General features: G+C 58.7%; 2 protein-coding genes across 3 annotated transcripts in view; one reads left to right on the top strand and one right to left on the bottom strand.

The window, feature by feature from the left end:
- The window catches only part of TBXA2R (thromboxane A2 receptor), a 36,537-nt gene extending 31,296 nt beyond the window's left edge, over positions 1-5,241 (top strand). Inside the window, exons 2-3 of the mRNA XM_006027192.2 lie at positions 663-1,671; positions 4,213-5,241. Of these exons, the coding sequence (XP_006027254.1) occupies positions 874-1,671; positions 4,213-4,482 (1,068 nt within the window). The 5' untranslated portion in view covers positions 663-873 and the 3' untranslated portion in view covers positions 4,483-5,241. The remainder of the gene's footprint in view (positions 1-662; positions 1,672-4,212) is intronic.
- A 1,516-nt stretch (positions 5,242-6,757) lies between these two features.
- GIPC3 (GIPC PDZ domain containing family member 3) overlaps positions 6,758-13,891 on the bottom strand; it is a 10,785-nt gene continuing 3,651 nt past the window's right edge. For both annotated transcript variants that reach the window (XM_025208323.1, XM_025208324.1), the window contains exons 3-6: positions 12,151-12,331; positions 9,215-9,327; positions 7,653-7,734; positions 6,758-7,115 (exon numbers count right to left, since the gene is read on the bottom strand). In XM_025208323.1, the coding sequence (XP_025064108.1) occupies positions 6,964-7,115; positions 7,653-7,734; positions 9,215-9,327; positions 12,151-12,331 (528 nt within the window). In that variant the 3' untranslated portion in view covers positions 6,758-6,963. The remainder of the gene's footprint in view (positions 7,116-7,652; positions 7,735-9,214; positions 9,328-12,150; positions 12,332-13,891) is intronic.

The raw sequence follows: 13,891 nt of genomic DNA, 5'->3' as shown, positions 1-13,891 counted from the left end.
CTTTGCACTGGATCTGGACCATAGGGCTCCTTGCAGGCCGGATCCAGCCCAGGGCACAGGGTAGTTGTGGGGGTGGCGGTGGCTGCAGTGGCACTGGTGAGGCTGGCAGGATTAATGGTGGTTGTGGTGGGGCTGGAGGGGGAGGTGGTGGCAGGGATTGCGGCAGGGGCTGGCTCAGGTAGGACAAGCAGCTACAGGGTGAATGGGGCTGAATCTGCACAAGCATCACTCTTCCTCCTGCCACCAAAGGCCACGTCTGCCAGGGACCAGGATTCTCCAGCAAGTCCTTTCCCCCCAGCCACACCCCCAACCCATGGGGGCTGTAAGGATCCAGCTCCGGGGCTATATATTTGACACCTCTGATGTAGAGTATACCAACTTGCTATTTCTGCAAGCTAAAGGAGCTGCTCTAGTAGCTAAAGAAAACGACTCATGCTGTCAGGAGGGGGTCACACCTTCCTACCCAACATGGGGTAGTTTCTACCGGGACAGCTCCAGAGACTGCACTGCAGTCCTCTGGCTTAAGCCTCGTGCGTGAGTGCAAGGAGCCGATCCAGTAGGTCTTGCTGTCCCCATGGAGACAGTAGCATCTCTGTGAGTCCTGGAGCTACCATATGTGCATGACCGGAAGGACATTAACCCCATCCCCTTTCTCCCTCCAGGCCTGGTGGAACCAGCACACAACTGTTTCTGCTGCTTCTCCAGAGGAAGAATTAGGTGGGAGCACTAACACTGGGACAGTAGGTGTCTGGCCCTTGGGAGAAGGACCTGTGGTACCATGGAGACAGCCTGGAGGCAGGCCTGAAGCTCAGCCGCAGAGGTACCCTATACATATGGGCCAGGCAGCCCCTTCGTGCCTCCCGTGCGTGGAACATGATGGAGCTTGATAACACCAGCCTGGCCAGCGGGCTGGGCTTGTGCTTCCGCAGCATGAACATCAGCCAGAACAAGAAGATCATTGCCTCGCCATGGTTCTCCACCATCTTTGGCACCGTTGGCCTCTCCTCCAACCTCTTTGCCCTCTGTGTCTTGATCAGCTCCTCCAGAAAGATGCACAGTCGCTCCCGCTCCTCCTTCCTCGTCTTCCTCTGTGGCCTGGTGGTGACAGACTTCATGGGCCTGTTGGTGACTGGCTCCATCATCATCTCTTACCACTTCACCAAATTTGACTGGATGGAGGTTGACCCCAGTTGCTACCTCTGCAACTTCCTGGGCTTCTCCATGGTCTTCTTTGGCCAGTGCCCCCTGCTCCTGGGTGCCACCATGGCTGGTGAGCGCTTCTTTGGCATCAACCGGCCCTTCTCCCGCTCCGGCATCATGTCCAAACACCGTGCCTGGGCCATGGTGGGTATGGTCTGGGGCTTCTCCTTCTTCCTAGGACTCCTTCCCCTCCTGGGCCTTGGGGAATACAGCCTGCAGTACCCCAGTTCCTGGTGCTTCATCACCCTGCTGCATGACATCAAGAACAAGGTCTTCTGCATGATCTTTGCCTTGCTGGGTATCCTCTCTGTGGGCCTGTCCTTCATCTTCAACACAGTCAGTGTGGTGACGCTCTGCCGGGTCTACCATGACCGCGAGTCTGCACAGAGACGGCGAGACAGCGAGGTGGAGATGATGGTGCAGCTGGTGGGCATCATGGTCATCGCCACTGTCTGCTGGTTACCCCTGCTGGTAAGGACATCATTCCGGCTCCTCCTCTGGTTCCACCTCCTGTGCTTTCCTGTCCTGGGAGCCAGCCTCATGCAGGCTCTAATAGGCCAGAGCTCCTGTTCTGCCTCTGAGAGCAGCTGCTCCAGGAGGAGGAATAAGGACCCCCACTGTATGGGCCTGGCATGCAGAACCAGCCCAGGAGTGGTATTTATTTCTCACTGGCTTGGGCCCTGGCTCATCTCTTCTGCAGTAGCACTCTCCCCAGCTCTCCTTTATCCTGGCAGCCTGGAACCCCCCACAATCCTTGGGCTTAAGTGACCCCTCCCCATCAGCAAGTTCCCAAAATGAGGGTCAGGGGCGAGGGGGGAGGCAGGTGTCACCCCAGAGGATCAGGCAGAGATCTGAGTCTCTGCACGCCAGGATAAGTTAGAAGAATGTGCCTGGGTTTCCTAACAGCGGCTCTGGGCTGTGACTAGGGAAGGGGCCTGTTTGGTGCCAAGAAATTTCCTCCTTCATCTCCTGCCTAAGTGTCAGTGTGGGTGGCTCACAGCACGCTCTAGTTCTTCTCCTTCCAAAAGCTCTTGGGCAGCTGCACACAGCTGGACGAAGACCACAGTGTGCCCACCTGCACTCTCACATGGGCACAGTGCCAGGGGCCTGCCATGCAGAGACCCAGCCCTGGGCTCTGCACATGGAGCACCCAACAGGGCCTGGCATTGTGTACACAAATCATTGCAAGCAGCTGTGATCCCAGCCCATCCTCTGACAGGGAGGACCCCTCAGTAGCCACCAATGCTGAGACACACCATGCAAGCCACCGAGCCCGGAGCTTGATGGCCAGGCAGGGAGAGCACACCCAGAGGCTGGGGGCTCCTGCCTGGGTTCCCTGCTTTGAGGGATCCACTGCCTCACCTTCCCCACCTGTAAAATGAGAGAAACAGCCCTTACTGCAGTGTTGTGAGGACTAAAAAGGGTTAATGACCTACACACACACATGCACGCATACACACACACATATGTATGCATGCAGCATGGAAAAGGTTTCTAGCAGAATATGAATAAACCTGGAAGTCAGGATTGCAGGGGTCTGTCCCTGCCTTTGGGAAGTGAGCGGTGTCGAGTGGTCACAGCCAAGAGGAATGGGAGGCAGGACGCCTGGGTTCTCTTTTGGCTGGCTTGCCCCAGGAACATGAGCAGTCATGGCTGCTCTCTGTGCCTCAGTTTCTCCCCTTGGTACAAGGGGGCTAATTGTATTTCCTGACCTTCCCTGGAGGTAGAGAGGACAAGCTGCCAATGCAAATACACCCCTGGCAAATGCAGCAGAGACATGGCCTCAGCATTATCCTCTGAACGCAATCACTGGGTCACAAATGCATTGACCTGAGAAACAATCCCAGTCTAGAGTCTTCCCCCTCCCAGGGCTGGGGCTCCTCTGGCTCTGCCTGTCCTGCCAGGCCTGCTGGCATGAAGGCTTGGCAGCAACAGCTTTGGTGTAAGGCCTTAATGCTTTATTTCATGATTTGGTCAAAGCAGACAAGCAGCCTCCCCATCTGGGCCTCATTAAGTAGCTCACTAAGAGCCACTAATGAGGGAGCATCAGTGCTTATGGAGTGATATGAATTATAGATGCCACAGGGAGGCACCGGGCTGGCTTCTCACACACACAGCTCTGCTGATGCCCCTCAGTCCTGAACCAGACCCTCATTTCTGCTCCCCACACCCATTCTCCGCTAACCACACAGCCCATTACCCTGGCACCCCACACTGCAGTGCCCTCAGCCCCAACCGGCACCACCGAGGCTCTTGCCAGTTCCTGCAGACTTCCTCCTGCCCAGCCTCCCACCAGCTCCCATGACCCTGGCCTTTCAGGCCTTCTCTCCCCACTTCTCTCAGGTCACATTTGACAGCTCTCCTGCTCTGGCTTTGCCCCCCAAGTCCTGCTGCCTCAGTTACTCTGTCCCCATGCCTAGCCTTCCCCTCCTGCTCTTGGCCCTGCACTCATCTGGCTGTCACCCTCTCCCATCCTACCCAGTCAAGCTCCTCTTTCCCCATCCCCTGCCCTAAAAGCCCCTGCTCCATCCTGCTTCCCCCAGCCCAGCTTCACCTGAGCACTCGCTCGCCCCCACCCTGCCTTTCCCTCTCTACTCTCCTGTCCAGGGCTGCATCCTGCATGAATTGTCCCCACTGCACTCACCCAGCCTTGGTGCAAATCTACTCATCCTTCCCCATCAGCTTCACACCCGGTTGTCTTGCTCCCGCTCCTTTGCCCCAGCTGGGCTGGCAGTGGGAGCCTCAGCCCAGCTGTGCCCCTCCCTTGCCCAGTACAGCTACACTCCCAGGCCCCAAGCCACGTCACACTACATCTTCTCAGCACCCCACCAGGCTGCTTCCTGGCACTCCTCTGGGGCCTGGTTTTCAAATTTGGGACAAAAGTCCTACTTCAGGCAGTGCTGGTGGTGCCAGGGCCAAGGACTGTCCTGGATGACTAGCCCTGCCCAGCCCCTCTTTCCCCCCACACCTGCTGTCTGCATCTTCTGTGCTAACCTCTTCCCCTGCCCCCAGATCTTCATCATCCAGACTGTCCTGCAGGAGCCACCCACAGGGCTCCTACCCCGGCAGATCCCGCGGAAGACCGAGAACCTGCTGCTGATCTACCTGCGCATGGTCACCTGGAACCAGATCCTGGACCCCTGGGTCTATATCCTCTTCCGCCGGGCTGTCCTGAAACGCATCTACCCCAGCTTCAACTCCAGGCAGTCCATCGTCTCGCTCTACCCTGTGTTCAACCCCTCACTGCGGCGCAAGTTCACCCAGGAGTCTGTAGAGCAGTAGCTGGGGGTGGTGGTAAAGGGGCTTCCGGGAGCCTGAGGTCAATGGGGTGATGTCGGGGCAGCCTCTAGGATCCTCCCCCTCGAGGCATCGTAGCAGCCTGCTGGGAGGTAGGAGTGGGGAGGAGGGGGCACTGCCCCAGTCTTGGACCAGGAATGCTATTGTCTGCCTCCCCTTCTGGGCCTGGCCTGCTCAGCAGCAGGACAAGGGATGGGGACAAGCTTCCTTCCTGACCCCTGCTGGGAGCATGGGGCCTTAGGGCTAGTGGAACTGGGCTCCGAGTAGCCTCATCCCAGATGCTGCTGCACTCACAACCCATGGCGGCCCTCAGCTGCCAGCACTGGCGTCTCTGAGATGCACGTGCCTCCTCACCTCTGGCCTCCAGTGGTTCCCACACTCCTGGCTGGACTGTTTGACCAGAACAAAGCTCATTTAACCCCCACACTCGCATCCCAGTTCTTCAGTCAGGAGCCCCAGCTGCATCCTTCCCTTATTTCTGTTTGACAGAGGATCATGCTCCATGAGCCACTCTCTCTCCCCCACTACCAGTAGAGGGGATGGGACTGGTGGGCCTGGAACTGCCTGCCCAGGGACTGGCTTGCAGCACAGACAGGGGCTTCAGCTACTTGGAGCAGAGCCCACCCCCCATGGCCTGCAGTGGGGTGGGGAGATTGCACTGTGGGCACAGTTGTAGGACGATGAGGATGGAGCTTGCCATTGACACAAGCCACATGCATGCTCATGACAGTAATAAAGTCTTGGCTTCTCCTTCTTGGTGTGCCTGTGTCCTTTCTTGGGTAAAGCTGCACTGAGTGTCCCTGCTGGGCTCAGGGGCGCTGGCTGGGAAAGAGGTGAATTTTAGAGCCTGGGGGTGGGCGGAAGGGACAGTTAAGCCCTGGCCTCCACCTGCTCCGTATGCAAGAGCCTCTGCCTGCTCCATACATGTAAGAGCAGGGGTGGGCAATTATTTTGGGTGGAGGGCCGCTTACTGAGTTTTGGCTAGCCATCGAGGGCCGCATGATAGACAGCCAGGGGCAGATAAATATTAATTTTCTAAATTTTTTAGGGGCCCCATGGACTGGATAGAATGGCCTGGCAGGCCACATCTGGCCCCTGGGCCACATTTTGCCCACCCCTGTGCAAGAGCCTCCACCAGGCCCCTTATCACTCCTACAGTCTGAGGAAATGCAAGGCTGCTGCCTTTGGCCCACCATGTCTTTGGATCCCTGGGGTGCCCACAAGTCCCTTTTGCCAGCATTTCCCCACTGCTGAATCAGAGTTGGTTTTCTCCCACAATCACATGACTCCAGGAGCTGGGGCTTCAAGGGAGGCCCTAAAGTAATGTGAGGCCTGCTGTGAGATCATGAGATATTGTTGGAGCTCCAAGGCTCCTGCACCCTTTGGCTTGAGGGCAGAGATTGCTGCCAGGCAGCACCTTGGAGCATGCTGTGCTTCCCGGCAGGGGCAGGGGCAGGGGCAGGGGCAGGGGCAAGGAAAGCAAGCAGGACTCTCCTGAAGCTCAAAGAACACAAGCTGCCCAGCTCTCCATGCCCATATCAAAAAAGAAATATAGGTTGTATAAGCTGCCCAGCTCTCCACTGCCCGTGGGCAAGAAGCCCGAGTGTCAGTACCTTTCCCACCCAGCCACCCCCGGCCATGACTGGTGGGTCCTTTGATCCATCTCCCAGCTCTGCTCCCACTGCCCGAACACCAGACACCATCAGCCTGTGACAGAGGCCTTTATTCCCCTTCTGCACTGCCCAGGCAGAAGGCACAGCCCAGCCCCAAGGGCGCCCCTGCCATCTGCATGCACTCAGTGCCCCAGCCCTACCCTGCTTGATCCTCCCCCTCCTCCCTGCCAGCCCAGGGAAGAACTAGGGCTCAGAGGGAAGGGACTCGTGCAATGACAGAGTCATGCAACCGCCTGCAGCAAAGGGGCCATGCAGCGATGGTCCTGCTTCAGCTAGCTCCTGAGCCCGCACAGTGTGGGCTCTTCTTCTCCCTCACTGGCTTTGGGGAGGAGTCCTGAGGGCAAGGGTGAGCCCCATGCCCATCCCCATGACAGCCCCCCCCACTGCTGGCCCTGGTGGGCTTCTACCTGACCACCCTGTGGAGACCCCAGCCCAGCTGTGGGAATACATGGGGAAGAGGGAGGCAGTGACACCACCGTGGCTCCACATTATCCTTTCAGAACATGATGCCCACTGGCTCCCTGGGTGCAGGAGGGGGCCCAGGCTGTGCAGGGCCCCTGGCTGCTGAGCAATGACAGCATGCACCACAGCCTGAGCTCTGCAGGGAACAGGCCCCTGGGGTCCAGGGCGCAGGCCGAAGACTGCCCAGAGGGAAACCTCATGAGCTGAGCCCCTGCCCCCCTGCTTGGAGTGGAAGACAGGGGAGACACATCAGGGATGGGAGCTGGGGGAGGAAGACCCAACGGCATTGGGGAAGGTGGGGAGACGCAGGACAAGTGCTCACAGCACCATGCTACTTCCTGCCCGCCTTGGCTTCACTGATGGCTGCCCAGACATCAGCCACGAAGTCGTCAGGGAAGGCAAACTCGCCCAGCACCGAGTCCAAGCCCTTGGCAAATTCCTCAGGGCTCGGTCGCTCCTTCGCCGTCTCCACCATGGTCGAAGCTGCAGAGAGAGGCAGAGAGCTCAGCAGGGGCTGGGGCCAGGGCTGGAGCCAGGGCTGGGGCTCTTGACCTGGGGTGTGGGGGTGCCCCTTGAGCCAGGGAGGGGGCTGGGCCTGGGATTCTTCACATGCTTCTTTGAGTCTCGCTGTGTGTAGACAAAAGGGAACATGGAGCGGGACTCAGACAACCTGGAGCTCAGCTCCTGTTCCAGCCCAGCCCCTTGGGACCAAGCTCCAGCACACCCTTTGCAATGAGCTGGTTTCTCCTCCTTCCTGCCACCTGGGCACAGTGCTACTGACCTCAGGAGGCAGGGCTCAGCACCCTTGCAGGGGTCCAGCTCTGAACAGCTTCCCATGGGCCTGGGTCCCCGCCACCAACCCAGCACCAGGGACCCAGACCTTCCCACAGACCCAGGGTGGCAGCTTCCCAGCAAAGGGCTCAGCCCTGAGAGCAGCTGGAGGGAGCACAAAGGGCAGACCTGTGCTGTTCCCCCTCCCCTTCCCTCCCACCATCCCCCCCAACACCCTGTCACATTCACCCAAATCTGAGTCCCGGATGCCCATGTAGCTCTCCAGCAGGTCGTCCACCTTCTGGGCAGCCTCCTCCTCGAACTCGCTGGGCTGTGGGCAGGAGGCTGGGTTAGGCACCACAGAGCTGCTATTTGCACCACAACATTGGCCTCTAAGCCCTTTGTCCCCTCCTCTCCATGGGGAGCTGGTTCCAAGAGGCCCATTAGTGATGGGTCCAGGGCTCGCAAGTCATGGGCCGCACAGGGTGTATCCCAGGGAGCTGTGGCTAACAGGCCATCCAGGATCAGGGCCCCATCCCACCTCAGGGCACAAGGGAGAAGAGCCAGCAAGGCCTGAGTGATGCTGAGCCTTGGCCAGGTTGATTGATTGCTATGCCGCAAGGAGAGATGCTCCTGCTTCCTGCTGGTTTCTGCTTGTCCTCAGGAAGCAAAAGTCCCCCCAGGCCCAGAAGACCAATCCCACATTTTGCCCCAGGGGGATCAGGGCCCCTGCAGCTGCTTGTACCTCTGCAATGCCACAGCCCTAAATTCACTCCCCCACAGACAGAAGGCTGGCCAGACCTGGGCCCTTGGCACCACAGTGTCTCTATAGGTCACCTTCACCCGGGCCTTCTTAGCTTCACTGCAGCTTATGGGACCTGCTTATGGGCCAACATGTATGACACGTGCCACATGTGTGTGCATTTGTGTCCATGCAGGACTGGGCACAAGTGCCTGCGTAGCAAAACATGCTCGCACACGACTGGCCATGACCATCCCCAGGAGGTGTGCAGTTGGGTGTGCTTGGGGCACCATGCACATGTGCGGCTGTGAGGGTACGTGAGTGTGTGTACTCACACTAGTGTCTTCACCGGCACCTGGGCTTGTCTAAAGGTGTGGTGAAGAATGTGGCAACTTAAACTTACCCAGCACCGGGGAGTGGGAAGCTCTGTTGAAATGGCTAGAAGGCTGTGACAGCAGCAGCTATGCCTGCAGCTCCAGCTCCAGAAGTAGCAGCTCCAGTGAGACCAACGACAGTTTATGCAGCATCTTCTGGAACAGAGGTTGGCAAGTCCCTCCACTTCCAGACAGGGAGAGTGGAGTACTCTTGAAGATGGGGCCGGCAGATGACCCAGAGGCCTTCTTAGAGACCTGGAAGCAGGTGGCACAGCCCGCTGCTGCCTTGGACCTTCTAGACATTTTAATAGAGCTCCTGAGTCCATGGTACTGGGTAAGTTTAAACCACTGCTTCTCCACCACACTTCCTGACAGGGTCCTTCTACTGCCTGCCAGTGCCAGAGCTGCTACCCCACACCACTCCCACCCCAGACACCTGGGTCCTGCTCCCTGTGACCTGCTGTTCCACAATTTCCCTTCAAGCAGGCAGCAGCCAGCAGCCAGCAACCTGCCTGTCCAGGCCTGAGCAAGCAGAGGCTCTGGTGACGGCCCCTTTCTTGGCAGAGGGAGGCAGCCCATAGTGGGGACCAGAAGCGCAAGCTGGGGGTGTTCCTCACCCTTGCTCCTGGCACGCTTGCCCATCCATCCCGCTGCGCTCTGCCCTGTTCCTGTCCCATGGGCAGCGTTTCACTTACCAGCTCCTCCAGGGTGGCAGTGCCCTTTGTGCGGAGTCGCAGCGTTTCCTTCCCACTGGTCACCCTGCCTTCGCCTGGGCACTTGCTGCTCTTCGTCCTCTGACCAATCATATCTGGCAACACAGATTGGGGGGGTTAGAAAGAGGGGAGATATGGGGCAGGTTCCTGCCATCCCCCACACCCCCCCAGGGATCATAGAGGCAGAGGGAGGTGCAGTCAACCCCCAGGGGCAGCAGAGGCAGCTCTGCAGGGGCACCTTGACAGAGGCCAATGCCAGCTCTGGGCAGAGGGACCCTGGGTGAGATTAGTTTTGGGGTTTCGGCTGCAGTGACCCTACCCACAAACCTATACACAGAGCCCCAGTCCGTGGGAAGCTGGTGGGGTTTAGGGGTGGATTAGGCCTCTCAGGGTCTATTAGGTATGGGTGGGGGATAGAGGCGGCACAGAAATAGGCTGTTAACTGGCAATAGGGGCAGATCTAAGGGTGTGGGGGTGCAGGTGCAGCCCCCTTCCACCGTGTTGCACCCTGAGCTCTCTGGGCTATGCAATTGCTGTGGGAGGTGGGGCTGGGGCAGAGTCCAGCACCTGCACAGATGCTCCCCACAGCCCCAGCTGGAGCAAGTCAGGAACAGCCTTGGGGCCTCTCCATTTCCTCATGCCCTTGCCCAGGTCAGCCAGGAACAACACCAGTGCCAGGCAAGTCCCCCTTCCCATGCCTCCCTGGGCCTGCTGGTATGTGCAGGCGGGTTGTGTGCAGGAGAGGGGCAGGCGTGGAGGGGAGCCGTGTGTGCACAGAAGGGCTTCCAGGGATGGAGGGGGGTGGAGGGAGGTGTGCGTGCAGGACGGACTGGGGGGTGTAGAAAGGAGGCACAGTGGTGGGGGGAAGGTTAGAGGTTAGAGGTGCTCTAGGCAGCTGGGAAGTGTTAAGCCCTGACGCGAGGCTTGGGTGGGCATCACAGACGTGGCTGTTCAGGAGGGCTTCCTGCCTGGGGATTCAATCTGGGTCTGGATGAATGAGCTCCGTGCCCCCTTCCCCTAGTGAATGGAGCTAAGAGCCCCTGGGCACCCCATGGCCAGCATCCCAGGGAGGCCAACAGCCAGTTAAGGGCCAGGCCTGGGCCGATCCCTGCTGCATGGACCAGGAGCACCTCCTGGTGGACACCGCGGGCATCTCGAGCAGACAGACAGACAGTCCTGCTGTAGGAGCAAGGGGTAGCTGGCGGCCAAGGGGAGAGCCAGAAGCCCCAAGGTGATGTGGCCTGTGGTGCTGTGGCCACAAAAGCCACAATCCCAATCATGCATGTGCATGTGTGAGGGCAGTGACCTCTGAACATCCCAAGCAGCACTGCCTGGCCGGGGACCTTGGGGGTGGGTGAGCTGGGGCAGGCTGCTACCCAGGGCCCCAGGCTGGCAAGGGAGTGCCCTGAGAAAATGCCCCTCTCCTTTCCACACACACCCCAGTGACCTCTATGGCAGACCAGCCTCACCCTTGCTCTCCGTGGAGTGCCAGGATCCAGCGGGACAGGACAGGAGGGGGCAGACGAGGTCCATCTGCCACTGCTGGCTCTACAGGCCAGGGGGAAGGAGCGAGGGGATTGCAGGGGCTGAAGCAGGACTGGCATGACCCCCATCCCTTGGCTAACTCTGTGTGACCCCGCTATCTCCATGGAGCAGCTGCATCCTCCCACCCTGCAGACCTGGTTTCCACCAGCTACATCAGCAACCCCAGACAGGGCTCCTGGGAGGCATAACATGCCCTTGGGCTCCCAGGCTCCCTCGCTGATTCAGCTTCCAGAAGCATGACAGCGCCTCGCTGGCCAGCTGACTACAACGTTCCTGCCCTGTGAACCCAGCTGTACCATGGGCTGTCACCCATGCTACACATGAGGGCCCTGGCACCAAAGAGCTGCTGCAGAGAGCTCAGCTGAAAGGAACAGGGAGACACACAGCCAAGCTCATGCTGCCTCTGTCCTGCTGCCCAGCAGAGCTCTGCTCTGGAGGGGCTGGGGCTGGGCAAGCAAGAGAGCTTGCAGGGCAGGAGCAGTGACCAAGCTGTATAGGATGCGTGCACAGGACTGGGACCAGCAATTTGGGGTCAGGTCTCATCTCAGTCATAGCTCCATGATGCAGGGGCAGCCACACCCTCCCTGTTGGTCCTCCTGACAACAAGGGATCCCCATTCCTCTGCTTCTTGGGTTATTGAGACACTGCAGGAGTGCTGGGTTGGACGCATAGACAGAGCTACAGCACCGCACAATAGTGCCATCACTCCCGACCTGCATCCCCATGCTGTCCCACCCTGGGTCTCCCCTGAACTGAGACTTCCAGCAGCTCCAAAAGCTGGTTCTGTGTTCAGGGCAAACATGACACACTCAGATGTTTTGACCCCATTGCCTGAAGCTCAAGGCTGGCACACCAGCCCTCTGCTCACCCTGTCTGGATTAATGCTAGAGGCAGTGTGCTCATTGCTTTCCTGTCTAGGATGCTGGGAACTGCCTCTGGGGGATCTCTCCAGCAAGTGGAGGGGCAGGGGAAACACCATGTATCTGGGTCCATATAGACAGTTTTCCTTCAGTGCCTGGGGGATAACTTCTCTTCTGGCGTGGTTTAGTACCCGCCGAGGTATTGGGGCTTTAAGTCCACTTTATGGAAATGGAAGGCTCCTCCCTAGCTTGCTCCTGCGGCCATATAGCTGAGGGCAAGCAATATTTGGGGGCATCTGAAGCCAAGCCTCCGGGCTTGAGCCTGCACATAGAGTGCCTGCCAAAAGACGTTGGAGACATGTGAAGCCCCTGGTGGGGGTGGAGGATGTTTGCTGGTTGTAGGGCCACTTATGATTCTGGACTGACTCGTGGATTTTGACTCGATTTGGCTCATTTGGCTTGGAACACAAAAAAATTCTTTAAAAAAAAAAAGCTGCAGGGGAGGGCACTCACCAAATGCCTTTTTGGGCTGCACCAGCCTGAGGGTGAAGGTCTGGGACCTGGGCAGCTCCCTCAGCATCTTGGCAACTTCGTAATGGCGGCAGCCCACAATGGTCTGGTCGTTGATGGCCTCGATGCTGTCGCCCACACACACGGTCTTGATGCGGTTGATGATGCTCCCTTCTTTTATCCTCTAGAGGGAAGCAGAGACTCAGCAGATCAGTGATACCAAGGCCCAGAGCTGGGCAGAGGAGGCTGGGCACAAGCAGGCAAACAGAGGACGCGGGGACTGCTCCTGCACTTGGGGCCAAGCACTCTCCCATAGGCAGCCACTTCTGGGGTGGGACACGGCAGCACACAGCAACGCTGCACAAACCAGAGGAAAAACTCAGAACTCAGTGGGAATTTGGGGGAGAAGGAGTGTGATTCTATCAGTCGGCCTGTGGCCAGGACACAGAGCCATGGGGCAGTGCCAGGGCGCCTCTTATCTGGACCCCCTCATAAAGGGAACTGCTCCAGCAGCACTGCCCCCCCACCTGCCAGCGCTGGGGCTGTGCAGACAAGAAGTGTGAGCCCCTGAAACCCACCAACTTGCTCCCAGTATCCTTGGGGGAATCTCCCATCCCAGTTTGGGGTGGTTGGACTCAGCTTGAGACACCAGCCCAAATCCAGACTTGGGCCTCGCAGGCATGATGAGGGCTGATCCCTTTGTGGGACACGACAGTCTGGGGTGGGGGCTGGGGCTCTGCCATGCTCCTAGCTCCATTCCCAGCACTCCAGCTTCCTCCTGCTGGACCCTCCTCGGCCCATTTGCAGCAGGGCTGAACACGGGCAAGGGCAAACCAGGCGGCCGCCCAGGGCCCAGACAGAAAGGGGACCCAAAATGGTAATTTTTTTATTATTATTGTCATTATCTCTGGCGAAGGAGGGCCTGATACTGAAAGTTTGCTCGGGGCTGCCCAGAGTCTAGGTATGATGCTGACTTGCAGACAGAGACATCCCAGCAAGGGATCTGTGGGCACTGGGGAGTTTCCACACTGCTTTTTTTGTTCAGCCGCAGGGCAATGCCTGAGCAAGGGTGTGTAACCACAGACCTCAGCATCTAACCCTTCCCCACTGGTGCCAGAGAGGAGCGGCTGCCTAAACTAGGGCTTCTGGTGCATACAGCATTAAGCGGGGTTGGAGTCCCGGTTTCAGGGCAAATCAAAACACAGGCAAAGTTTTTCAAAATTTCCAGCCAGCTGGATGCTCCCCAGCCCTGCACCCAGCTGCTCTGCAGTGTGAGACTGGTACCAGCAGGGACCGAGGAGAGGCTGGGTTTCACTTGGTGGCTGCGAGGTGAGGCAGAGCCCCAGCACTGAGACAGCCCTGCCAGGGGATGGGGACTCGGCAGCCTCCAGCATCCCAGCCCTGGGGCTTCGCCTGCCGCATTGCTCCATTACATCTCGTTTCTTCTCTGAGCAGCCCCTGCTCTGTGCGGGTGCCTCTGAGCAGCACAGCCCTCTGCCCGCCCTGTAGATGCCAAACACGAGCCCAGCTCTGCAACAGGCTCCCCAGGAGCAAAGGGGACTTCCTGGGTAAAGCTCGGGCTGGGAGAAGCAGTGCAGCTTGGCCCCCAAGGGTCTACTTGGCCCTGCCAGATGGACCTGGGCCAGCAGCTGTGGGAAGGAGAGAACCGGGCCCCCAGGAATGGCTGGAGGCTCTTGCCAGGCCTTCCCTCCTTCTATGCCTTGTCCAAGACCTCTCCTGTCCA

The sequence above is a fragment of the Alligator sinensis genome, unplaced genomic scaffold (assembly GCF_000455745.1).
Source record: "Alligator sinensis unplaced genomic scaffold, ASM45574v1 scaffold103_1, whole genome shotgun sequence".
Lineage (NCBI taxonomy): Eukaryota > Metazoa > Chordata > Crocodylia > Alligatoridae > Alligator > Alligator sinensis.
Note: the sequence above shows the minus strand (reverse complement) of the source record. Positions and strands in the feature narration are given on the sequence as shown.